Genomic DNA, 27,857 nt, shown 5'->3' on the forward strand with positions numbered 1-27,857 from the left:
TCACGTTAATGAATAATGATGCGAAGATCTTTTCCAAGATCTTGGCAACCAGGCTTCGGACGGTTCTCCCCAAATTAATTCACCGAGACCAAACACCCAAACAACATCAGACGCACCATAAATCTGATAGAAAGTGCCACTAGAACAGGCTCGGAATTGGTCATCATTTCTCTCGATGCACACAAGGCATTCGATTTGCTAGACTGGGGATGTATTAACCAAACACTATCCCATTTTGGATTTGGCCCCAATTTTATAAAATGGTCTATGTACACTTATTAGCATCCCACCACATCCTTGAGGATAAATGGCACAAGATCAGCCAAGATCAACATCTCCAGAGGCAAGGCAAGGCTGCCCATTCTCACCATTAATATTCTCACTCTCTACAGAACCATTTGCCATCAAAATCTGAGAAAATACACACATAGAGGGCCTAAAAATTGGTGAATGCGCCTACAAAGTTTCCATGTACGCGGACAATGTTATACTCACCCTAACTCAGGCAGACAGCTCGATGGAAGCCCTTTGGCAATAAATTGAGGCATTTGGCAATGTATCAGGCTTCAGGGTTAATTACTCCAAATCCGCGGAGGTGGATCTTCAAAAACTGCAAAAAAGCCTGCTGAAGTTCGTGGGGGGGGGGGGGGGTTTAACATGCATAGTGAAACAAATCATGCTACGGGCATATGCACGGGCCGCGCACGCTTTCACATGGCATTCAACCACTAACACACCCCGATGGAAGCAACTAGAGGAAGCATGGAGCCTAGCTCCACTAGCGACCCATGCACACATCACGGCCCCTCAAAGCACCCCAAACTCAGGACCACTGACATCTACTAGGAACACAATAGAAAGCTGGAGAAAAGCAGCCCGCAAACGGGGATGCGTAGGTACTCTCGGCCCACTAACACCAATATAGAACAACCCTGAATTCACTCCAGGCTTACACCCCCAAGGGTTCGCAGGGTGGAGGGAGGGGGACTAACACGGGTATCAGACTTCCTGGTCAATGGGATTCCTCTAACATTTGAAGAGTGTAAAATAAAGGCCGAAAGATTTCACTATGCACAACTAAGGCACTGGTTATTGCATAGTAACATGAGGGCTAATGAAGGGAGGGACCTAACAGATCTAAAGCGCACCCTAACACCACCAAACCTCTAGGGAAAAGTTTCAACCCTATACCGATTACTCGATAAAACTGACCCTAATAGGAAGAAAAACTACATGCACAATTGGGGTAGGGACCTGGGACGAGTATTAAAACTAAGAGATTGGGATCGCATATGAGCTTGAATGCATAAAAGCTCTAAATGTGTCACTAATAAGTAAGGGGGGCTGAAAGTGCGCTATAGGTGGTACATGACTCCTGAACTATTAAACAAAAGTAACCTGGCGATCCCACCTCATTGCTGGAGAGGATGCTCATCTACCGGCTCCTTATTTCACCTACCGTGGTCCTGCCCGAAAGCTACTCAGTAGAGGTGTTGGAACAAATCCGGCTGACCGGCTAACCATTCCATCGGACCCGGGCATAGTGCTACTGGGGGACACCAGAGAAGGAGCTTTCCCACTGACGGGGCACATATCAAACTTAAGCACCCAATTGCTCACCGCACCCTGATGGCCCCGTGCTCCCCATGTGGTGGGCGAAGGGTTGGGACGTGGTAGTCGCTGAAAAAATTACGGCCATCCACCTGGAGAATATGAATAAATTCCACAGCACATGGGCTTCCTTCCTGGACTACCCAAAAGAAATTCCCGGGAATAACTCGTTGACCCCCCATAACCCAATGGCTCACGTAGTACTACCGACGGGGTCGGCCCCAAAACCTCAGGCCTTCTGCAACTCCCAGAACGTTAGAACCTTTATCAGCGCAACAATCTCACTAAAGACCTGTGAACAGCTCATGGGGGCCCTGCTCTCAAACACAACAGGACTCGCTGCAATACTGAACAATTAAACAGCACTACCCCCGTGACAGGCGCACTGGAACTAACACCTGCACCCATTGGTATTCGCCCTATCTGCATATATGCCTAATAGCTATGTTGATGTATACAAGGTGAAAATGTTCAATAAAATGTTTTGTTGAAAATAAAAAGGAGTCTTTTGCACACTGAAGAGGTAGGGCAGTGAAAAATATAGTTTATAGGGAGTGAGTAAATATATACATTCTCTAAGAGAAAGGGTATATAGAATGCTACCCCCACTTTACCTACTGTACAGGCTATAGCCTGGTGTACGCCGAAGCAGCGGACTGTCTTCGGACGTGCAGACAGCCATCGAAATGCTTCTTCACCCTGGAAATGTCATAAAAAAAAACTTCTGCGCAGTTGATAGTCGAGGATGTTTAAAGAAACAGTAGCGAAATTAAGTCACAATATGTGACCAAAAGGCTATAAGCCACGAACTCTGCAGTATGCGACCGACCACGATGGCGGAAAAAAACAACCAGAGGGTCCTCGACGTGTGAAGGACCATGAATACAATACACCTCACACTAGGGATAGTATTACAAACACGCCAAGTCGACGTCCCTTTTCAAACTTCGAAAGCAAGTCATATAATACCCACCATTAGATGTCGGCCGATGCAAGCATGCGATTCTAAGCAGATCCACAAGCCTCAGAAATATTTGAATTACAGACGGTATGGTTATGTTGACTTGCCCCATAGGAAGAGATGTTTTTGGGCGGCTTATAACTTTAGCGTAGTTCGACGGATTCACACAAAACTTTGCAAAGAAAATATAGACCCAACTTTGAATTAGTTTGTAGAGTTTGGTGCGGTTTTGTCAAGTGAGGAGGCAAAGCTGTAGGAGGAGTCCCCAACTTTTTGAAATCCCGATAGACTTGAATGAGAAAAAATGTTTGCTTGTGGCTACAACCTAAACCGCTGGACGGATCTGCACCAAACACACGGGAGGAGTGGTGGCCTGGTCCTGCAAGCATGCTTTTGCAAATTTGTTGTTACTCTGCCCAGTAGATTTTTAATAAATGTCCAAAACACAGATAAAAGAAATGTGTACTATCTAGGTTTTCGGTCCATGGACTCGCCTGATTTGGTGTATGCATAGGCCTCTGGACCAATCAGGAAGCCACATAATGTTCCTGGTTAATTGAGAAATGTGAGGTTCGTCAAAACCTTTGAAACAGGCGCCATGTTGAAATTCGCAAGTTACGCCCGTAGTCCGCGAACAGCACAGTGAGAAAATATCCCAAAACACAAGATTACACTTATCTTCCAAATGAAACAACCTCTGGAGAGATGAGGGGTGGCGAGGATGGGGTGGAATATGCCCGGAAAAGGCCAAAACATGCCAGGTCACTTTGACATTGCAGCAGTGAGTAGGCATGTAGAACGGTGTAACATGGCTCATAAGTGGGTGGGTGCAGTGCAGTACATGTGTACGTTACCAACAATCTACATCAACAAATATGTTTTGATGTCAATCACTTAACATGACGGCAGTGTAAGGGCAAGTTCAGCCATCATGTGCAATTTGCATGCACTGGGTTGCATGGCTCCCCCCTTAGTGAAAATGTAGGGAGGCATTGCATGGCAATGAAAGGTTGACCAGAGAACTGTGTATTGGCAGACAGTGTTGGCTAGCGTCAATTGCATCATCTCAGTCAACTGACACCACAGCAGAGAATGGGACAGTAAGCAGGACACATGATGAACCGTCAGTAGTACACCCATTCATGCAGAAGGCGCTACACCAGTTGAACAGAGTCAGGGGGCCTGCAACAGGGGGAGGCCTGTGCCCCACACAGACCATGAGACCCTAAACATGTGCGTGATGCAGGACTGAGCCAGAGTGAGCATGGAATGGATGACCAAATGCCACGATACGTATGTAATCCCGGACACGTACTACAATGATCATCCTGCCAAGGACATGTAGGGGCGTGCATGGAATGCACATGGAGCGTGAATGGGCACTCATGTCCCCGGGGAGCATCTGCCATCTGCACAGTCCGAGTGAGACACCCTGCATCAAGGACAAAGGAAGTACTTCACAGTATGTGTTCGGCAGGTTTGCAGGGGGAAGTGTGCATGTACACAGGAGTGTGGAACAGGCCATTGCAGTAGTCCAACATGTTACCCACCAGTGCAATGGTGAAATTGAGGTGCAGGGGGGTGTGGAGGGGCAAGGAAGCATGCCTGCGTGGAGTACCCGCAGGCAGGCTGAACACACATGCAAGTCAGTCATGCAATGACATAGTCCGAGTGCTGAGTGGAAAGAAACCACAGGCTAAATGCAGACAGGTCAGTGAGCTGGAACATGGACCAGAGGGGCAGCCGGGTGACTAGCATGTGAGTAGGGTGCATGTGTGGTGATGAAGACAGTCCCTGTCTGCTTCACATGGCCAGCATGCATCACAACACGCACGCATCAGTGAAGCATTGCATGACTCGCACATGAGAACCCACAGGCAGCCCACACCATAGGGGACACCCCTACAACATCTGGCCATGCCCTGCAGGCAGCCCATCTACCCTGACCATGCCCCACATGCAGCCCACACCACAGGAGACAGCCCTACACCCCTGACCATGCCCTGCAGCCACCCCTGACCATGCCCGCAGCCAGCCCATCACCCCTGGCCATGCCCCGCAGGCAGCCCACACCACAGGGGACACCCCTACAACCCCCGGCCATGCCCTGCAGGCAGCCCACACCACAGGGGACACCCCTACAACTCCTGACCATGCCCCGCAGGCAGCCCACACCACAGTGGACGGCCCTACACCCCTGACCATGCCCCAAAGCCAGCCCATCCACCCTGACCATGCCCCGCAGGCAGCCCCATCCACCCTGACCATGCCCCGCAGGCAGCCCCCATCAGCCAGCCCACACCACAGGGGGGACTTTTTCCACACAATTTGCCTGCGCAGGCGGGGTACGTGTATTGCAGGCGGTGCGCAAGACATTTACAAGCAATTGGGCTGGCGCGAGCGGGGTTTGCGTATTCCGATGGGTGCGCAGGGAGTTTTACACACATTTGGGCTAGCGCGAGCGGGGTTCGCGTATTCCGGGGATTTTACACGCAATTGGACTGGCGCAAACAGGCTTTGCGTATTGGGAGGGGTGTGCAGGGAGTTTTACATGCGATTGGGCTGGCACGAGCAGGGTTCGTATTCCGAGGGGTGCGCAGGGAGTTTTACACGCGATTGGGCTGGCGCGAGCCGGGCGAGTGGCGTTTTTAGCGCGATTTTGTTGTTGGGGGGCTGTATGCTGGTCCACTGGCCTTGGCGCCATGTAGGGGATTTCTGTGGCTGTTTTTGCTGCAAGGGGCGTGGTTTGGGGCGTAACTGGCGCTGCTGGATGGTCGCTGCGCCACGTCTGGATATGAATGGGAAATCCATGAATACGCGGTGCGGGGAAATGGGTTTTGGCGCACGCGGCTGGCGCAAGCTGGCGCACGCTCCCTCTGTGCGCCAGCCGCGGGTGCCACTTCTGTGCTTATTTCAATTAATTACTCAGAATGTCGCTTTAACAACTTTTTTTCAATTAATATATACATCATTCACGAGGTACTGCTGTCAAAGCGCAGGAAATGTGCCACATGTGGATGGGGGGGTCTTTCTTGCTGAAACTGATGAAGAAATTTCCCCAACAAGGCTGAAACACGTGTATGGGGTTACTGATGGTACTCTTGTTCAGAGGAGAATTGCCTAGCATTTCGGCGCTGGACTGCCCCTGGGCAGGACAAAGGCTGATATGCGGGGAAATTTCTTCTCTGTGAAAAGGACAGTGAGCTAAAGACTTGGTAGAGTCTCTCCCAGGGGTTATTCACCCAAGAACAGGTCATTGGGCTGTGTTCGTGCTGGTAGAGAGATTCCCAGACCCCCCTTTGTTTGCATACATTAACTTTGGGTTTCACCCTAAGTTAACAGGGCAATCCAGACGTGGACCCCTTGCTCACTGTTCCTAGAGAGGCAACAGTTTCACCTCACTGATGATGCCCAACAAGGCTGAAGCACGTGTAGTGGGGTTACTGATGGTACTCTTGTTCAGAGGAGAATTGCCCAGCATTTCGGCGCTGGACTGCCCCTGGGCAGGACAAAGGCTGATATGCGGGGAAATTTCTTCTCTGTGAAAAGGACAGTGAGCTAAAGACTTGGTAGAGTCTCTCCCAGGGGTTATTCACCCAAGAACATGTCATTGGGCTGTGTTCGTGCTGGTAGAGAGATTCCAGACCCCCCTTTGTTTGCATACATTAACTTTGGGTTTCACCCTAAGTTAACAGGGCAATCCAGACGTGGACCCCTTGCTCACTGTTCCTAGAGAGGCAACAGTTTCACCTCACTGATGATGCCCAACAAGGCTGAAACACGTGTATGGGGTTACTGATGGTACTCTTGTTCAGAGGAGAATTGCCTAGCATTTCGGCGCTGGACTGCCCCTGGGCAGGACAAAGGCTGATATGCGGGGAAATTTCTTCTCTGTGAAAAGGACAGTGAGCTAAAGACTTGGTAGAGTCTCTCCCAGGGGTTATTCACCCAAGAACATGTCATTGGGCTGTGTTCGTGCTGGTAGAGAGATTCCCAGACCCCCCTTTGTTTGTATACACAGGAACCTTGCTCTGTCACCGCCGTCTGGCTTACTGCTAATCCAGTGTCCTCGGCACTCTCACACGATTCGTACACTTGGCATTCCCAGGTCTGAAGTGAGACGTGTGCTTTGGGACCGGGATACATGTGGTTGCCGAGTTGCCCTGCTGTGGTAACAAACCTGTGCGTGTTCGCTGCATTTGGGACACCATCGACCCTGACTCCTGCTGTCGCGGAATCTACACGGCATCGAGACATCCTGCTGATCGCATCTGAACCTGCCAGTACCGAAACGGAACCAGAGAAGCCTGGGTCTGCCTGCATCGGGGACCGGTGAGTAGTCAATACCCTAACCGGTCACCCTCCCACCCTGTGGCTTTCCATCGCTGTCGTAAACAGCAACCCTTTTCCGCACTCGCGCCCTGCTTCTGCCCACAAGTGGAGGCCGCGCTTGAGTAGCGGGGAACTGTTCATCGTTTTGTGCACCTCTCTGAACTGCCTGATCTCCCTGAAGAGACTCTCCTTTGCCCGTTGGCACCCGCGTGTGCAGGTACTTTTGAGCACAATGCTCCACTCTTCGTAGGGCTCGGACTTCCTTCTAGATAGGTGGCCTATGATGTCGAACTGGGTCTAACGATTACTTGCACTACCTGTTTTCCTCCCCATCTAGGTGGTCTGCATATTTCGTGCTTCTAACTCTTTAGACCCCTTGGTCTTGTATATATATTGTATTGCTTGTGATGTGTTGATTTATTGAAGTTTTACCGTGATTCTTTACTATGGTCGATGTTACAAAGGCCTTGTAATAAATGTGTCTATATTTTTAATATAACACCTGTCTGGAGTAATTTGTAAGTGTCCTTGCTTTGTGTGCTCATTGCGTGCTTTCAGTCACCTTCACCCCTCTTGAGACCTAGTCTTGACCGCCGCCATCGCTACCCTGATTGGTCTGGCTTGTCCAGAGGTTACCCTGTTCCAAGGAACTAGGCTGGCCTTCTGAACCGCTGCCCCTCTAGGACAGAGTTCAGAAATCCATCTTAACACCTAGCTCAACACAAATCTTGACAATTGACCATGTAAACTGAAAAACCTTTTTAAAATCAGTAATTATATATTGCTTGTGTATGAAAACAGATAAGGAAGGGAGGAACAGGTTAATCATTTGTAATGTTATTAGGAGTTGTACAGTGCGCTGCTGCACCCTTGCATGGTCTCCAAGAACTGTGGTGGATCTGGAAGGGAGTGAGACGGGTTGGTTTATTAGAAGGAGAGGGAGAGAGGGAAGTTGCAATGCGTTGTGGTGATGGTGCCGATCGGTAGATATCTATTTTATGTTTTCGTACATTGCTATGCCCCCATCATGTCGTTTACTCTAGATCATTGGGAGAATAAAGGTAGAAGATGGAGGGAGACAAGCGAGTGCAGAGAACAAAATCGAACATCCAAATACAATGAGTAGTTGAGTCTTCAATGCTCGTCGAACTTCATATGGCCACATTTGAGTTGAAGATGCAACAGTATTGAGTTCCAAAAAGAGGAATCTTGATGTTGGAGATAACACCCTCCCTTTCCTCCACACAAGCATATTTTGAACGACAGAGTCCAGCAGGTTGTAGGATGCCAAACTTTGGCTAATAGATTAGAATTGCATAGGTCATATAATAGTGCATCGGCGCAATAATGGCTTTGTGAATCAGGCATAGGATCTTGAAACCAATGTGTCATTTTGTCAGAAGTCAATGCTGGGACTTTAGGACACAAGTGATATTTGTGGTCCTTTTCAGGCAAAAATACTGACCATTACCTGCATATAAGACTGTTGACACCGCTGGACAAGCTGGTGGAAGGCAGGCGTGCGCAGATGGTTGTGCACGTGAGCTGGGTTCAGCCGCTGAAGTGCCTCCATGATAATCTCCTGCAGAACAAATGGACTCAGCACTCCCTTTGCTGCTCCAACACAGAACTGATGGACATAGTTGACACCTGGACAAAAAAAGGCATATTGTAAAGTAAGGTTAGTCTCACATTAGGCCATCACCCAAAACATTACTGTAACAATCAATTAATATTTGATATACCTGTTTGCAGTTCACTTCTATAATCAACAGCACTCAATGTAATGTTTCCCAAAGTACTATGACCAATTACAACATGCTATACCAACCAAAAGCCTTGGTCAGCCACTTTTATGTGCAACTTATTTATGTAGATGATGCTCAGGCAGGTGATCTTGTTTGCTCTGGCATACAGGCTCTGGAAACACAAACTATGCCCGCGCTGTAACATCATTAGACACTTCATTTTGTGTATACCCCATAAAATCTCAATTTATCAACAAACCTCACATATTATTGGCTAATAGCGCCCTTCTTGAGATTTTAGGCCATTAGACTTCCTTGGTTATGAATGTCATTCTCTAAATACGCTTACAATAATAATAATAAACAAATTCACATGAGAGTCAGGTGTTGTAAGTCTCTAATTTTCTGATAATATCTTAGTTAACTGTAAATCCAATGATTTTGCAGACTGAACTTTGAGTGAATGCTTAAGAATAAATGAAACGCCCTTTAAAGGAATTAAGTAAAGCATTTCCAAAAATCTCTGCCAAGCATTAAGAAGGTAGGTTATAAAAAGATGCATTTGTATTTTGTATTCATTTAAAGACAGGTTTTCACTTCAAACAGAAATGAATTACAAAGTTGTCAATATCAAAGCAGAGGCAATCCTAGGTTGTGGGGCCTTTAAATATTGGATTGAATATCAAATACTGGAGGGCAAAGGGATAAGAGGGGGAAAACATGCAAGGCACAGAGATTGGAGGACACAATAGTTTTAACATGGAGAGCCTGAGGCAGTTATTTACAAATTACATACAGTAGACCTGAGAGTAGAATGCAGGACAGGTGACTTGTGAAGTCAGTTTGGATAGAATCTTGGAGGTTTGGGTGAGTTCTTCCATTGCCACCAGGTGGCATTGTGATCCACATTTTGTAGAGTTCCACTGAAAATGTGGCCAGCGGAGAGCATCACAGTGGTGTGGGTCAAATGGGGAAAAGGAGCAAAATCGGGAGGAGGCTCAGGGAGGCTAATGGGTTTTTGAAGCGGCGAGGAGTGGAGAGTTTGCGATGAGGAGTACAGTGAGATGCATTTAGTGAGCTTGTGGTGGCAATACCATGGATGGATTTTTAGAGTAGTAGCAGGAAGTTAAAGAGATGTTGAGATTTTTCATGAAGAGTCAACAACGTGCTGATGCTAGGTATGACACGGGGGAGAGGATTTCGATAGGTTGAAAATGGTGCGGCCTGTAAAGCGGAGTCCAGTTTGCATAGCACAATTGAGAAGTTGCCTCCATTTAGCAGCTTAACAGTTCAACAATTTGGGATAAAACGTTACAGAAATTGTCTTTCAATCAATATAATCTTTATTCGGCTCAGAGCCATCAAAGTTATTACACCAAAAAACACATTTTCTAAGAAAGATTATGAAACATTTTGGTTCATCACATAAAGTACATACATAATGTAAAACAAATAGCAGCAATCGGATCCTGAAAATAAGGTACAATTCAATTAATCAAATCCATCTAATTGATTTTAAAACAAATTAGTCATCAAGCTTATTGGGGGGGAGAAACAAGGGACTTGCAAACCCCTCAGTTGTATGGAAGCATGAAGCATAACGAGGCAAAGGGGAATAACCCATATTTTTTTTATTTGTTTAGTCGTATAACAACTTTTCAAATTATTTACACAATGTATACCAACATTTCTCTTCAGTTCATAATACAAATCATTTTCTATCAACATTCTCTATGATAGAAAAACATAAAATAAAATATCACATAATCACCAATTAGAACAATAAAAAAAACAGTTACTGATAATAATGACACTTCCTGATAAATCAACCAAATTAAAAAGAAGGTCATAGAATAAAAAAAGCAAAAGGAATGAAATACTACATCACCAGCATTACAGTTTACTCCCTTATCCCTGGAATAAAATTGAATTACATTTGTCATTGTTTTATGATTTACAAAACAGGATTTTCATCCTCACTTAGGAGGGTATCCGTTAATACCAGGTCTAAAAATTGGACAATTGCTATTTGTATTGAAGTTCTAGGGTTGGAGAAAAGTGTTTGCCATTTTTGAAATTGGGTTAGATGATTCTGAAACATCAATTTATCCTTGAAGCATCTGCTTCTTGCCTCACTTACTGCTTCGCAATCTGTCAGCAAATGTTGCACAGTTTCCATCAGATTTGTGTTCTCACAATACCGGCAATAGTTTTGCTCATTTGTAATAATTTTTCTCCTACATAATATGTCACGAGTGATGTATAAATTCAACCTAAATTTCATGTACTTCCTCCTGAGTTGAGGGCACGGAAATTTTCCAAGATAAGTTGCCATTATCCCATGCTTCTTCACTCCAAACAGGAGAACATTGAAGTCTTTATATGTTGTACATTTTGTTATGTTTTCTGCCCAGTCATACTGAAATATTTTAACTTTTGCTCGATTGGGATTCGATATGAGTAAATCAATGGATATGGCTGCATCACTAAGAGCATTTAAAACATGATTACGCCATTTCCATGGAAAGAGGTTGTTTGACGTAAGTAAATTGTGAGCAACAACCTTCAGAATAGTTGGAATCTCTAGACCAGTAAGCGCTTTTCGAAGGAAAGCGCATTGTTTACACAACACCTGTGAATAAAGAGATGTGAGACCCAGCTCAAAGCGAATTAGCGCTATGGGTGTACATGTCGGGAGTTGTATTACTTGCTTCCAATAGGAGGACTCTATGCCATCCCAGAATATACGATCTTTACGGAGGCAAGCTTCAACACCATATAATAAAATGGGTGTTACCTTCATCTTATAGAACATAATGATGTGTTTCATTGAAAACTTCCCAAACTTGCGAAGAAGTATTCGCAATTGAGATACCAATGACTGTAGCTTATTTCTTACTTCGCACTTGTATTGTGATAGTGTCCTTTTATGTTGTATAATTACACCTAGATATCGATACTGGTCAACAATAAGAATTTTGCACTGCTGCAATTGCCATTTGTGATCGCTTGCCTTAAAATTTCTCTTCGGGTTACAGATAACTATTTGACTTTTTTGTGTATTGATGTTAAGGTTGTTGGCCTGAGCATAACTGCCAATAATGTAAAACAAATAGCAGCAATCGGATCCTGAAAATAAGGTACAATTCAATTAATCAAATCCATCTAAATGATTTTAAAACAAATTAGTCATCAAGCTTATTGGGGGGGGAGAAACAAGGGACTTGCAAACCCCTCAGTTGTATGGAAGCATGCAGCATAACGAGGCAAAGGGGAATAACCCATATTATACTTTAGGCCTCAAAAGACAAGCACAATGTATATATTTGGCCACTCTAGTCATGTTATCTGAATCGCTAGATCTCTTACATAACTCCATAGCCTCAGCAACAGTTTGAATACCTGCGGTTCTTAGGAGAGAAGTAAAGGTCTCTCATTCCTGGGTTTTGGGACAAAGAATCAAAAAATGAATAACTGCCTCTAGACAGTTGCTGCAAAGGGGGCGTGCACCCAAATTCCCTGGCCCCCATGGCATGGTACATTTTGCCACCTTCAGTGTGCCCAATCTAAAATTAATATTCAATGCAGGAGCAAAGTGAGGGTTGACCCAATCGAGGTATTTTTCAAACCCAAAATCAGATTTTATGCTCGCATAGTTAGGAGCCTGCTTTAAGTTTCTATGGGCTACCACCATGCTTTCTCTAAACAATTACGTAATGAGCTTTTTAGACTTGTAACCTGTAGCTTATTTATCAGCATGGGGTATAACCATGTGTTCTGCTTATTCAGATCAAAAAGACCCTTCCCAACATGTGCCACCCATGGCAGACGTTTGGGCCCCTTAAGGCTCAGCAGATGTATCAGGTAATTCCTAAAAGACGCAAAAGCCAGTTTCTGCCATAGCTGTAGCCAATAGACAATGGGTTCTTGTTGTGAGGGAATGAAGACAGAGCCCCTTTAAGAGAAAGAGCTCGAGACCATGGGAGGGAGCTGGAGGAAAGGGAGGGGCAAGGGAAGAGGGAAGGCAGTTGCTAGGAGGAGGAATAAAGGGAACGTTATCGATGAACATGGCTCCTGTGTATTATGTCTTGGGGTGTGTATGAGGCCCAATTGAAGGGCACAACAACTGGCGGCGAAGGGAAACGAGCACCATCAGTGTCATGGAAGAAGCGCCCTGCACAGAAGGGCCCAGCGGCAGGAGAGCAGGTGAAGCCCATCTGAGGACCAGAGACGCTGGCCCAGGGAGACATGGCGCATAGGTAGTGTGGCCAGGGAGACATGCCGCATAGGTAGTGCGGCAAGAATCTGTGCCGAGGAGGAGGAGCAACGGACAGCAGTGCAGAGACACAGGGTCCGGTGTACCTAGCAGCGTGGAAGACGAGGGATCGGTGAGCCCAGCAGCGCGCAGGCAAAGGGGCCGCCGAGCCTGCAACTGGTGAGCCCAGCAGCGTCTAGGTTGCAATTGCAAGATTGGAAAGACCCGGCTGTACGGCGGAGGGCACAGACCCAGCAGACCAGCTGAAGGAGGTGCACTGTGCATGAAGAGGGAAGGAAGAGGCAACCCCAGTGTAAAGACCAGAGGAGTGGTCTGTACTTCCGCTCTCTATATGGTAGATGAGAGGCACAGAGGACCCCTGCTAAGATTCTCTATTATTGTTAGTTGTGGTCGAGCAATCAAGGCCTAGCTTCTCAGGAGGTGATGCAAGCTGGTTCTTAAGTACAGTGTAGCCCCCAAGCACCTACAAAGGAATGTCCACACAATGTATCGGTTAAAACAGTCTTTATATAATTAATATTCAAGGTCACGTACACTACACGATAACTCACTTTGTACTCAGAAATCAACAATGGCAAATATGTACAGTTCTAAAGTGGTACCACTAACGTTATCAGATCTCATTAAAGTGCATACGGTCAGAATGACACAAGATGGTTGGACAATCGGCAGAATACTAGCCCTGATATCTAGACACAGTTCTGTGTGGAGATCTGCCCCCACCTGGGCAACCTGTAGAAGAAAGATACAAGCCCAGTCCACATATATTGTTCACACTAGACTTTCCAATAGTTCTGCAACCCCAAAGTACCTGGTGTTGTAGTGTTCCTCGTCGGGGAATCGACGGCCCTACTTGAGTGTCCTCACTTTCAGGCAGGAGTCACGGGTCGTCGAACGTCCGACAGAGAACAGGTCGAGCTATGACGGTGAAGTGGGCGTGTCGTTCCTAGCGGTGCTCGTTGACGGGGAAACGTAAACGTCCTGCAAGGAAGAGGTGTGCGGGGCACCTCGGTGTCGATAGTTCTGGACCGCAAAGGGTTGGAAGAACTGTGGCACAGCAAGGGCGTCTAGTCGTCGGCGTCTCTGTGGTCTTTGGGTGGTGGGAAACCCACCGGTGGATGCTCCTCAGCGCGTCGACGGCCAGGCCTTCTCCAGCAGGATACAGCGGCGACGTTGCGGACGAGAGCGTCCTTGGATCAATTAAGGTTCTTGGTCAAAATGGGAGCACGGCGGCTCCGGTCAGCGACGGTGGTCGTCGACAGTGGTGGACAACAGTCCAGGCTCTTCTCCTTGGAGTTCCGCAGCAATCCCTGTATCGGGTCGGCAGCCTGTCGAAGGTCTGTCTACCAGGGAGCTTAGGCAAAGATCAGCTGTGCACAGTGGTCCCTCGTAGCTCGGGAAGAGGGTGCCTTACCAGGTCCTCTCTGGGTCAGTCCTTGAGGCACAGCAGCTTTCAGATTGCCAAGGAGAGCAACAGCAATTCTTCTCTTCCAGCAGGGCTTTAAGATCAAGCTTCAGTTACTCCAGTTACTCGTTGTAGTGGACTTCAGCTTCTGAACATGATTCCTAGCAGTGAGAGGTCCCCAGATGTACTGTTGATCTCCCATTCATTCCGCTGGGTCACACTCGAGCATCCAATCACGACTAAGGGGATTCAGGCAGGCAGCCAACCAATCAGGCACACGGTGCATTCAGGCCATTCACTTCTCTCCAGACACTCACAACAAGTTATGCGTATTGGGACAAGTACCGAGCCATTCAACACTCCATACTGCATTCATACCGGTTTCGGGCAGGGCTGTCTCAACCATTGTGTCAACCACCAGATACTAGACACCCACAACATAGAATGCGTATTCGTCACACACTCCATTCACCCGGGTCCCACCCACAGGCGTACCCACAACATATGGTCGTTGAGAAGCCTCCAGCCAGTCTGGTCAGCACTTCCCCACACTACCATATGTGGAACTTCAACCCAACAGCCAGTCAGGGGGAAGGGACAGAAGCAGGGCTTCCCAGGACTTCGGGAAGATCAAGGTAACAGGTGATGGAAGGCAAGAGGCCAGCCATGGAGGCCATTTTGTTTCCATCCGGAGTCTACCGATTCCAATGACAGGGCCTGGGCATCCCAAAATGGAGGACGCTCAGGGCACCAGTCATTTCAGCACGGAGCTGCCACCAGCCCGTACCCTGCTCTGTGGGTCACACACAGGTGCCCAAAAACATACACTGGGGGCACAGGGTTGCACCCCTACCCATGGGTGCCATAAGGGTATCCCATGGGTCTGTTCACCAAACCAAGAGAGAGCTACACCGCCAGGGGTCCCACGGGAACTCCTGCACAGAAAACACGACAGAACACATGATACAAAGCAGTAAAGGACAAGGATACGGAGGCCCTGTCCCTCCGATGCATTTCCAGCATCACACCCAGCAGCAAGGAATCCTGCAGGACACGTGTCCAGCAGTAAGGAGCCCAGCAGCATCGCAACGGAGCACGGAAGCGCCGGATGCAGTGGGAAAGCCGTCACATACTACCAATGTACGCGGCTGCCCAGCAGAGGAGGAGCACGACGGAGGCCAAGGATACCACTGGTGAGGAGACTTGAGCCCCCCCCCATTGCCTAGAAGTGAAGAGCTGCGATTAAGAGCCCACACCCGTGCACGGAGGGCAGAAGGACAGCAACAGACACAAGGCAGCCACAACACTTGGCACACCAGCACACGGTCCTTCGGTCACCGCCCATCACGGACGAGTATGGACAAAATGTATATAATAAACGACAGCAGGAAGCCCATGGCTCACCGCACAAACACAGAAATGTAATGCGCATGAGGCAGAGAGGAACAGACCCGAGTGGTGCCCCAAAAGCGCCCAACTATAATACCAGCTGCCCAGCCACATACGGAGCGGGTGCCTTAGCCCTGCAAACAGATGCATGGCTGCAAGACACACACATGAGAGGCCTCACAATGCTACAAAGCGGCAAACGCACAAAGCATGCCAAGACAAGAGCCCGCCGACCAGCTCACTGGGGCAATAGGGCCAAGCCACAACCACATTACCAAAGGTCAACAAACCCCGGATCAGCACAAGAACAGGGAAACCCACACACCTGCAACACTGCCTGCCCACAACAGAGACCAAGTCCACCGTGCTATAACACACGAAGTTGCTATTGGGGTGACCCCACCATAAGGACACCACACAGCCAATAGCCCACAGGAGGATACCCACAGCACCAGCAGCGCTGCAAGCAGCTACAACGCTGCAACCACGCCAGGCCCAACACAGAAGCAAACGGCTTTGGGTCACGTGGCTGACAAACACAGAGTGGCCAGGAAAGAAGCACCCAAATAGGTGGTGCAGCTGGTCCATCACACCAGTAGTACCGTCACACCCAGTAACGTTACTGAGGGGCACATCATAAGAAGCCGACACCAGAAAGCCCCACCAAGATGGTAGACCGGACACGACAGACGGCCAATGCAGGGGGGCACAGGCTCCCGAAACCTAGCACCTGCATCCTGTGCCACGTTTCTGCTACAACCAGACCCATTTACCCTGCTCCCATGCCATGACCAAAGCCAAAGATGGGAGGAATGGGTCGAAAAATTTGAAGTCTACATACGGGTACTAGGAGACCGTGACCCGCCAAACAAAATCACATATTCACCAACCTATATATAACTGGGGGTGTGGTAGCCACTGATAAAGTTCGAACATTTCTAAAGTGTAGAATGTTGTACTATTTTCGAGAAACTGTTTTGGTGTTAGTGCTAACCACCAGAAGCCCATCATGCAAGTATTTCGAGTCATGCTCACATGCTGAGGGGTAACAGGAATGTTTTTGGAATAAATCACAAATCTGTTATATGCCCCATACATTAGGGGAGATGTGTTTATTTACATGTATTAAGTAGGAATCAAGTTAACATGATATAAAAACAACTAAGGTAGTCATTGTCATTGTGAATATGCAAACAAGAAATTAAGACAATATTCATACCCATGTGTAACCACAGCATAACTAAGCATAAGTCCTAGAATAGGAGTGGCTAACAGTGTTGGATTTGACAGGACATAACTCTTAGCATGAGACAATCAATTCCTTACAATCAAACCAAAAATAAGGAGCAATTCATTGTTTCTACAATTTTTGTAGAACATTGGTGAACTTCAATATATCCAGTAGTGCACAAATAATTGTGATGAGGTAAAACAGACAGAGTAACAACAAAGGTTTAGTGCGTTTTGCTGAAAAACACAGTTGCTCTCTGTGAACATATCACTTTGCTAGGCATGAAATGTTCTTCAGGTCCAATGTCCAAAGAGAGCATAAACCTAACTGTTTGTGAGGAAATAGAACAAAACCTTGTTGTTTGTAGTAAAATGTTACACATTAAATGGGTAGTGGCCAATCCTTGGTATATGTCGGGAAGAAAACTTCCCGGATATTGAACTGACGGCAGGTGGCACCTGCTGCAGTGACGTTTCGGCTTATAGATGGAGAGCATTCTTCTGGGCCAGTTGGGTTGCGACAGCCTGTATAATGTGAACAGAAAGCAGAATTAAAAAATCTACTTAGATTGGGGTCTTGCTTATGGGGTATTTAAGAAAGTTGTGCTGGGTCAACAGTTATTAAAACAATAACAATAGCAACACATGTAGATGTGTGTTCTACAACAAGAGGGATAAAACATCTAACCTTGGGTGAATCCGGGCTGCGAGTGTAGGGAGGGAAATGGAACTGAACTGGAAGTTGAATTGAGAATCCCAGTAGCAGTAGAAAGGGGGGGGGACACGTAGTAGGCTGTGTAGTCCGGGTCAAATGTGTCCCAGGGTGAGCCGCTGTGTTAGCCGGAAACGAACACCAAGCAGAAGTTCTCTGTTACTGGTTTAAGTGCTTTGGAACGCCTCTAAGTTGGCAGTGTTGGGTAGAACAGACATTCTTACCTATTGGAAAAGTTGGCTACTGGTACTATGGGATAGAAGAGTATCCAGGATGGTTGGGATGCCTCTGTCTGGCCTCTAACACTCTGGATGCGGGGCGTGTATGCTAGCTTAATGATGGCTCCTGCAACAAAATGGTGTACCATTAGGAGGCGGCTTAGGAGAAGTACAAAAAAGTTGTGCCCATTCATGCGGTAATTAAAGTTATATGAGAGAGCCTAATAGAGGCACCTCTGGCCAGGGACATACCCGCATTGACAGGGTCGGGGGGTAGGAGGGCGTGGAGCAAGTTCGCTGCGTGTTAGGCAGAAACCCGTGCAATTCCCTTAGGGACCACTGCAAAAGGCTTAAGACTACAGGTGTTGGCAGTAAACCCAATTGGTAGCAGTCTGTACCACCCAGATTTACTTGGTAGCTGTGGCTGAGCAGCCAGACTTCTCTCAAGAAGAGTTAGACAGTATATAGAGTATACAAGATAGGTACCAAAATACAGTAGCACAAGAAAACACTGACCAGAGCTTGGGTATAAAAGTATATAATTATTTATTTAAAAACACACTTTGTAAAATACACTAACACTAATATGGCAAGCAAGTTCAAACACAGTCACTATTAATATATATACATCCCTGATTACTTATTGAACAAGTCTTAGTAAAAAAACCACTTATTTTCAGACAGAGGTGAGCGCTTAACCTAAGATGGCACTCCAATAAGTTAATTAAAAAGGGAGTGAAAAAGGCAGAATTAGGAACATACACAATACCAACACTTTAAGAGAACCAGAGCAAGTCAGAAAAGGCAGAATCTACTGAGGAGCAAGAAAGTCATAGGCCAGGCCCACTCTTGAAGAGAGCAAGGCGGAATGTGTCCAAGATCACACAGTCGAATAATACTTTAAAAGAGTTGTTGCAAAGAGTTCAAAAAGGGTTGGCTCAAGCCAGGAAAAGTTAGCTAGTAGGTCCCAAGTCACCCCAGGATAGAAAGTCAAGGATTTACGGGACACCTTGAACAGTCTGTTGCAAGGGAGACCAGGCGGGACTCAGTACCTGAAAAGGTGAGAAAGCTCCAGCGGGGGCAGTTGTTCCTGGCAGCGGGTGCAAGTCGGTGCTTCGTTTAGGGGAAGAGAAGATCTCGACATGGAGGAAAGCTGAAGGTCGTTGCAATGTCAGGGAAGAAACCAGCCGCAGAGTTTCCTGGTTAAAAGGTACTACCCTTTTATTCGCGGTAGTGGTGAAGCGTGGCTATCCGGCCGCCAGGGTGCTTGGCACGGGTGATTCGACCACAAGACGATCCAGGAAGGCAAAAAAGAGGGCAAACTGATTATCCCCACCAGCTCAGAGGAAGAAGACTCTCCGGGATGAAGATCTTCTCTGTCGTAGGGAAGTGGTGAGACGGTTCAGCAGGGTTCCACCGGTGGTGTCATCGTTGCAGGTCGGCTCTGCTTCTCCTCTTCGGATTCTTTGGTCCTGTGGCGACTTCTGAAGTTCCAGTCCCCAAAGCCCTGCTTTTATGCAGAAAACCCCCCTTCATCAGTCCTAGCTGTCACTCAAACATGCTAAGTGGAGACCCGGCGGTTCACCACTGGGCCAATGACACAAGAGTGTGACTTGAGTTGCCGAGGCAACTCAGTCCAGGGTGCCTAAACCCCCCTCCCACACATCCTGTAGACCCAGACAGAGTGGCACCACTTTTGGAGGCTTCTGTGGAGAAGCCCGCCAAAAAGTGGAACAAAGGGCTCGACTTGGGTTGGAGTTACAGAGGCGTACACAAACGCCATTTTAAAACCGAGTCCTGGCAAAAAGACCCAACTGGGGAATAAATATTAAATAAATAACCCGTCGGTATCTTTAACATTGCACCAAAAAGTGGTGCGTTTAAAATGAATGGGAAAATCCCATAGGAAATATTCTGGTGGAATATTTCGTGTGGTAACCACTGCCACCAGCCAGAAACTCGACGAGGGGGGACTGCACAGTGCCCCCTCGAAAAACAGACCCAGGGGCAATCTAATTACCCCTACCAGTACTTCCATAATATGATGGATTGTACTGGTTCTGTTCCCAATTTAAGACTAGTAAAGTCAATGGTGACTTTACATGCCCTGGGAGACAGTAGTCAGTCCCAGGGTATGGAGTCTATGTTTGGGGGTCACTATGACACCCCTGTGTTACTGCACTGAGGGTGCTGTGTAACACTTACCAAAAACCACATGAAACCCTATGGAGTAAAGGACCCCATAGTCCCATAAAACACATTACAAAGTCAAAGGATCTCTCAAATCATGTCTAAGAGTGGGAGAAAAAGAGTCTCACTCTTAGCAGGAGAAAAAAATAAACCCCAAAAATCCAGCAAAGCTGCTGGGGGACTCACTAGGTTTGGGAAATTAGCCTCAACAGAGAATTCTCCCCAACACTGCGACCTACGGCGGTGTTCGGGTGGGCGCTCGGCAGAATCCAAGCTGTGTTATACCAGAGCGGTATAATTCAAGCACGGCCCATGTGTCGGGGATTAGTATGTATCCCAAAGCACAGCCGTCGAATGGCCTGTGTACATGCGTCATAGGGTAGTGTTAGGGCTTGTTGTCCTGCGTTACACTGTCCTAGAAAAAAAGAGAGAGAGCCACTAGGTCTGATATGTGCGCAGGCGCTGGGAGACAAGTGTTTAGCTGCCCCTATGGTTATGGCAACGTTAAAGTTGGCATGACTAACGGGAGTGCCCTCGTTGTGTGGGCGCCGGTAATAGACACTAAATTCATCAAATCTAAAGCAAAGACAGATGTGTACCTGGAAGCCTGCAGGGTGTCAAAATTGCATGAAGGTGTGTCGGTGCCAGGCCATCACTGTAAAGGGTGGGTAAAAGAAAGTGCTCGGGCTGTATAGAGCCTAACTGAATAGATGTATTAATACCGTGAAATTGGAGAGGTATGTAAAGAACAGTTGGAAAACGAATGCTGTAAATCAAGGCAGGGCAGGTGGGAAAAGCTGTGTGCTGCCTGTCTGGGATGTGATAAATTGCGGCAAAGTGGGGGCTCCCGGGAGATTATCTGGTGAGGAGTAGATATTAATAGCTACCTGAGCTGCCGGTAGTTGGAGTAGGTGATCCCCTGGCGGATGGGCAGGAGAAATGCAATATTTCAAGGCCCCTGATATAACTGGGCATAGCCTGGCTGTTAGCCAGGGGTATGTTCAACTGATGCTGGACCAAGGGCGGGTGCCCTTGATTGGGTACCTGGCCATGTGAACACATATGTCCAGGAGGTAAAAGGAGATTAACAATTGGTTCAGTTGTGATGATAGTTTTCTGAGGGAGAGGCTTCATTCAGGCCACACTCAATTGTGCGCAATTTAAATATCCACCAAGCCTCTTTGTAATTTAAAGCATTTTTGATGTTGGAGGTATTTTGAATCTTGTCAAGGACCCACCATTTCATCTGGTCTTGTGCGTGTTGGAGTTCCATGAAGTGGGTAACCAAAGGTGCTGAGATGGAGCAACACCTTATTTTGGAGCGGTGTTAGGCAATGCGTTTGTGCACAGGTCTTGTAGTTTGACCCACGAATCGGAGGCCACAAGGGTACTCGATAGCGTAGATCACATTAGGGGTCTTACAGTTGGTGAACTGTCGTAGAAACCAGTCTTTCTCTTCGATTTGAAAGACTTAGTTTTGCTGGTGTATTTGCAGACTGAACAATTGCCACATCGGTGGTGGTCCGTCATTGTTCTCAAATTCCACAGTCCCGTTCTAATGGTTTTCTTGGGGAGACAGGCATGTGTAAGCCATTCACTGAGATTTTTTGATCTCTTGAGAGCCATCCTAGGTATCGGTTCATCAGGTAAATTTTGGTGAACAAGAGGCCAGAACTGTTTTATGATTTTCTTGATTCTGTTGGTATCTGGTCCAAAGGTGTTGGCACAAGTAATGCGGTCATCAGTTGTTTCACTCCTTTTAGGTTGTAGTAAGGTTTCCCTTGGAATGCATAATACTCTTTTACATGTATTTTTTAGTAGTTTCCTTGGGTAACCGCGAGCCAAGAGTTTGGATTCCAGATGTTCAGCATGATATCGGTATTGTGTTTCCAAGCAGTTTCTGCGTACTCTTAAGAATTGGCCAAATGGAAGATTGGTTCTCAGGCTTTGCGGGTGACTGCTTTTTAAATGAAGCAGTGTGTACCTGTCAGTCTCTTTCCCCTATAGAGTACATTGGAGCCTGTTGTCCTCTGTAGTGATCTTCAGATCCAGGACATTTATGGATGTTTAACAGTTGTTTAAGGTGAATTGGATTTCTGCCGATTGTGTATTCTGCCAGGTATGGAAGGTGGAGAGTTCAGGTGATGTTCCTTTCCAAACAAACAGGATATCATCTATATATCTGTACCAATGTTTGATTTTGGTCAGGAACGGGCTATGTGTGTTCAGAACAAAGGAAGCTTCGTACTCTGCCATATATATGATTGCTAAACTGGGGGAAAATGCTGCCCCCATGGCAGTTCCACTAGTTTACAGGTAGAATGTTTCATCGAAGGTGAAAACGTTTTTTAGTCTGTGCAATTTCTAGAAGCTCGATGTTGAAGTTGATTGGCACTCTTCTCTGTTCCATAAATTGAGTAAGGTGGTGTTTTATACACTCCAGGGCTGCTGTCTGGGGAATACTAGTGTATAGTGCCTTGATATCCATCGTGGCTCGGGTATCTTGGGTGTTGTCAAAGGGAAGGTTTTCAAAAATGTTGATAGTAGTCTTGGTATCTTTCAAGTATGTAGGTGTACGTTGGCAGAGAGTCTTAAGGAAAAAAAATCAATACATTTACATAAGGGTTTCAAAATGGAATCACATCCTTGGTTAGAGGCATCCTTGTGGACCTTAGGGAGTGCATAAAATGCTGGTGTTTTTCCCTCAGAAGTGTTCAGAAATCTTTCTTCGTCATCCATGATCCAATCTTGCTCTCGAGCATAACTGGTAGTTGCAGTAATTTCCCGTTGGATGGTCTGGGTTGGGTCTTGACTTAATTTTTTGTAGTTGTTGCCATCTTCCAATAGTATCATAACCATTATCTTGTATTGAGTTATGCTTTGTATAACTATGCCCCGCCCCCGCCTTTATCTGCTGTCTTGATCACGATATTGTTATTTGACGATAGTTGTGTGAGTGCCTGTTCTCCATTGGTGACGTTGTGTCTGAGGGGCTTTTGTTTCTTCTGCAGGTTTCTGATTTCTTGTCTAACACATTTTTCAAATGTGATAAGGGCTGGTTTTGTATCGTTGTCATTAGGGCAAAAGGTGGATTTAGGTTTCAACCCTGTGCTTTCTTCCATTCTGGATGGCTCAATGTCTTGGAAAAATGTTTTTAAGCGGATTTTGCGAAAGAAGCTTTGAAGTTCATTTTCGAGGGTCAATCATTGGTGGGGTTGGTAGGTACGTAGGAAAGGCCTTTCCACAGAACAGCCGTTTCTTCATTGGTAAGATTGTGGTCTGAAAGATTGAAGATTGGCAATCGGCGTCGGTTGCGTCGGCGTCCTGGTGGGGGAGCGCCACTGTGGGTACATTTGCATTGGTGGGGGGCCCCAGAACATATTGCCGGGGCCCCCTCGGCCTAAAAAATGCAGTTGTTGTTGAAAGAAGGTGGGCCTCTGCTGTGGGTATGGTCCGAACTGTTGGTTCTGATCTCCTGACCCCGAGCCGGAGCTTGAAGTATCAGAGAAGGTTACCCATCTTTTTTTCTGTCTTGCTGTTCCTGCAGTATTTTGGGCCCTGTCTTTTTCCTTATTCTCCTTGAATTCAGGTGCTAGGTATGGATATACCTTTTCAATTTTGAACCAACTCATATCTTTAGCAAATTTTTTATGTTTTTTCTCCAGTGTATCTGACATGAATTGGTCCATGATTTTGTTGATTTCTTTTAGTTTCTCCTTGGCATTGTCCAATGCGGTGTTACTTAGGAATTTTCTTTCTTCTTTTTCTAAGTCTTATTGAATTTTATGATGTATGCGTTCGTGCCGTGGTGATTGTTGAGACCATTAGGTCTCGGCTGCATTTAGTGGCGATCTGGATAAATCCAATCATATACTCTTGGTCTTCTAGAAATAGAGCTGGTTCGCTGCGAATAGTGAGGCGTGGTACTAGATTAGCTTTCAGGTATTCCCTGAGAAAATGGCCATGTACTACCGATGCGGAAGTATTTCTTTTATAGTTTTAATAGTTCATCTCCCGAAGCCGTTGAGGTTGTAATTTGTAATGCCCCTGGCATGTTGAACAGTGAGGGTCCTTGTATAATTTCATTTGTTTGGACTTCTGTGAAGCTCAAAGTTTGTTCCATTGTGGAGAGAGGTAACGGGGGGGTTGTTTGTGGCGGGGGCGGGGGGTAAAAAGGGGTTGGAGCGATAGGGTGAGGAGGTGCCGGAACCCCAAGGAAGGATGGATTTTCACCAACCTAGCAGGCAAATAGATCAAAGGGATCATGAAAACGATCCACACGCAGGAAAGAGACATGTACCAATGCCTTCTTGCTGCACTCAACGACAAACTGATAATAAATCCCAACAACGACTATGAACGCTACGCATTCAATCAACATGTGCAGCTTCCACATGAATCCGTTGGTGAATTTGTCATCTGCCTCCAGAAGAACATTATGTGTTGCGACTTTACCAACTTCAATGATGAGGAGGCAATACGGCAGAGGATCATAGAAGGGTGCACCTCGTCAACGTTCAGGAAACACCTTATCAAAAAGACCCTGCCCCTACTGAAAAAACTCAACCTGGCAAGAACATACGAGCAAATATAAGCACATACAGCCGCCATCGAAAACAAAAACAAAGGTGACTCCATTGCTGCCCTCACGGTAGGACAGACGGTATACTCCAGGCCTAAAAGACCCTGAAGGAGGAGAAGACTTAGACGCCACCGGCACACAACCCCGAGCAACGCACAAACAGCAAATGCGGATTTGAGGTCCCACACAGACTGTCATGCCCGGCCATAGGACAGAGATGCAGGCGATGTGGCCAAGAAGACCACTTCAAGGCGATGTGCAGAGTGGGACTGCCCACAAACTTTGCAGGCCAACCCGCACCATCACCAAGCCTGCCAAGACGACCAGAATAATTAAGGGGGACCAACGGGCTGCCAATGTACTGGAGGAATCAGGCACCACTGCCCCAAATAAGATACCCGATACCACTGATAACACGGCCGAACGTCAGGAAGACCACCGAGGCCATGGACACCTACCCACACGGACCGCACGGCCATGAACACCCAGTCTACTCAGAATTAAGTTGCCCAAGGAAATACGGGCCGGGCCAAGAATACAGCACACATACCGCACCCGTCCCGTGAGATGATTGCAAGTCATGCAAACACCCAGGACCCTACGAGATGTTGTACCGGGGGGGGAAACTTGGAGGCCACAGTAAATGCTAGCAACAGGCAACATATACAATATATATTTATAGTCCCTATATTTAAGAAGGGGGACAGGGCAGACCCCAGTAATTACCGACCCATTTCACTGCTGGATGCAACAGGAAAAGCCTTTGCTAAGGTTATGTTCCAGCATCTTGTAGCATGGGTCGAGGAAACAAAGCATTTAAGCCACCTCCAGGCGGGTTTCCAAGCAGGAAAAATCACTGTCGACTAATGTTTTAAATTCCATCGTATTATTCAAAAGCACCTCAGGATTACCAAGGGCCAACCTTTACGGGGTCTTTGTGGACCTGAAGGCTGCTTTCGACAGTGTGCCCAGAGAGACCCTTTGGGCGGTCTCAAGGAGTATAAATATTCCTGAAGAGTTACTCTGCCCGATCCAACTTCTATATGAAAAGAACAGGGCAGTGGTGAGGTGAGGTGTGGTCTCGGGTATTCAGGTGACTGACCACTTTAGGGTGGCTAGAGTGGTGAGTTCAGGATGCATCCTTGCACCCATCCTGTTTTGCCTATTAATTAATTCAATAATAGAGAGGCTTCAACAGGAGAACACGGACCCCCCAGGATAGGGAATGAACATGTCACGGTCATTTTTTTCACAGATGGCGCGGTTCTCCTCTCGACCTCCCCGATGGGCCCTCGTCGTACCCTGGTAACCTTTGAATCTGAGTGTGTACAATTGGGCTTGGAAATCAAAACCTCGAAAACTAAGGCGATGGTCTTCTCATCGAAAGGATCTAGGCTGAAAAACCTGAATCTGCGGTTGAAACAGTACCGCCTTGGAAAAGATGGACTGGTATGATTACCTGGGTTTTCCAGGGGGGTACGTTGGGAAAACCAAGTGTCCAAGGCAAACATCGTCTTGGAGAAAACCAGCGGGGCAGTTAAAGCCTATTATGCTAAACATGATAGGGGGCACTGGGACCAGCTATGGGCCTATATCAGGCGCAGGACTAGGTATCAGCCATTTCTGGAGCCAAGGTTTGGGGGTATGCGCATGCATCTGCCATGAGAACATCGGAAAACAAGTACCTAAAGGCAATCCTCCTTCTAACCCACAGGGGATGAAACAACAGGGCATTTTTTACTATTTCGTGACAAACTGAAAGATTTTAGAATCACCTATATGAAACCCCTCTTTAGATTTTACCGGGTCTCCACCGTTAGTGCAGCTATCTACCTTTGTAAGAACTCCATGGACCTTACAGCAGCTTAGTTTGTTGCCAAACATATTCATAGATCCTGGCTGAGGAGAAACAAGGCTCTAGGGCAAACCCCTTGAACCTGTGAAAATCAATTACACCATCAATATAAGGTTATTTTTAATGGATGATTCTAGCATTGTACATCCTGGTAGCAGGTGACATGTTTTATTGATAAGGTTTTTATTGTTGCTTACTGTGGTTTTTATCTCAGTAACATTCATTGTGTCTTTTTAATGCTGTTTTAACATAGTTTGTCCTTTTATTCTGTATCTCGTTTATTGGGGAAATGTAATTATATTGTTGTGTCTTTACCGATATGGCTTATGCCAAATAATCAGATCAAACAACAACAAATACTTTCTCACGGACAGCTCACTGCGAGCAAAAACTGACTAACACCAGAGCTGTATGCTTGACATGTACCAATACAATGGTCAGGCAAGGTTTGGCAATTCTGAATCATTACACAAACACCTGACTTCCATTACACTTCCGCACATGGATAAAAGGTGGCACACGAAAGCACACACTGAGCGAGGCAAAGCACACAAGGAAGCAGCAGTTGCAAGATGGCAGTTTAATACGAGGAGAAAGGCGAGACCAGAAAGGGTTGCAAGGAGGGAAGTGCCCTTGATCTTTTGAGACCGTTACTTTCGTGAACCTTTGAAAATAAGAAACCTAAGATAAAGCTGAGGAAATCCGCATTGTGTGTCGGAGGTACCCGGACTCTCCCGCGTCGATACCCTAGGTGGGGAGGAGCGTTTGCCACTGCAGTACTGTTCTTGGCTCCTACAACAAAGCAGCGCCGTAAAGACAGCACAGCCGGTGAGTCGGAGACACTGATACCAGACCAGCCTGTGTTAAAACCAAGGTTGCGAGCAACAACAATGCATAAAGAAATCTAAAGAGAACAGTGTGTGAAACATATTTGACGAGTGACGCGGATATAATTGAAAACCAGAGGAGTGACTGAACTTTGAAGGCCAGGAAAGAAACTGTAGACAGAGTGGTTTGGTGCCACATGGGTGCTCATTTGAAGGTCTTTGTTAGGTATCCAACTGGTTGGCAACTGTGAGAAGGGAATTTTGAGATCGGAGTGGTCCTGCAACAGGCCAAGCTAAACCCTGTGCACATTCGAAAGTCTTCGATAGTTTAATGCAAACTGAAATTATGTAAGAGAAAGGATCTGAGCCCGGCTGATGAGGATCCGGGTTGAACCGTGAGTCACCCGAGAAATAACTTTCTCTGGACATTGTAAGAAAAGGGATCTGAGCCCGGCTGAAGGGGATCCAGGATGAATCCCTCAATTGAGTACTTAAAAAGGAAAGGAATCAAGAGACTTTGA

The 27,857-nt window shown here is 46.7% G+C and overlaps 1 protein-coding gene across 2 annotated transcripts in view; it reads right to left on the reverse strand.

Annotated features, from left to right (window-relative positions):
- ZSWIM8 (zinc finger SWIM-type containing 8) overlaps nt 1–27,857 on the reverse strand; it is a 3,132,642-nt gene that overhangs the window by 105,918 nt on the left and 2,998,867 nt on the right. For both annotated transcript variants that reach the window (XM_069610680.1, XM_069610679.1), the window contains one exon: nt 8,376–8,554. In XM_069610680.1, coding sequence (XP_069466781.1) covers nt 8,376–8,554 — 179 coding nt within the window. The remainder of the gene's footprint in view (nt 1–8,375; nt 8,555–27,857) is intronic.

Source organism: Ambystoma mexicanum, chromosome 8 (assembly GCF_040938575.1).
Source record: "Ambystoma mexicanum isolate Mex_15411 chromosome 8, UKY_AmexF1_1, whole genome shotgun sequence".
Lineage (NCBI taxonomy): Eukaryota > Metazoa > Chordata > Amphibia > Caudata > Ambystomatidae > Ambystoma > Ambystoma mexicanum.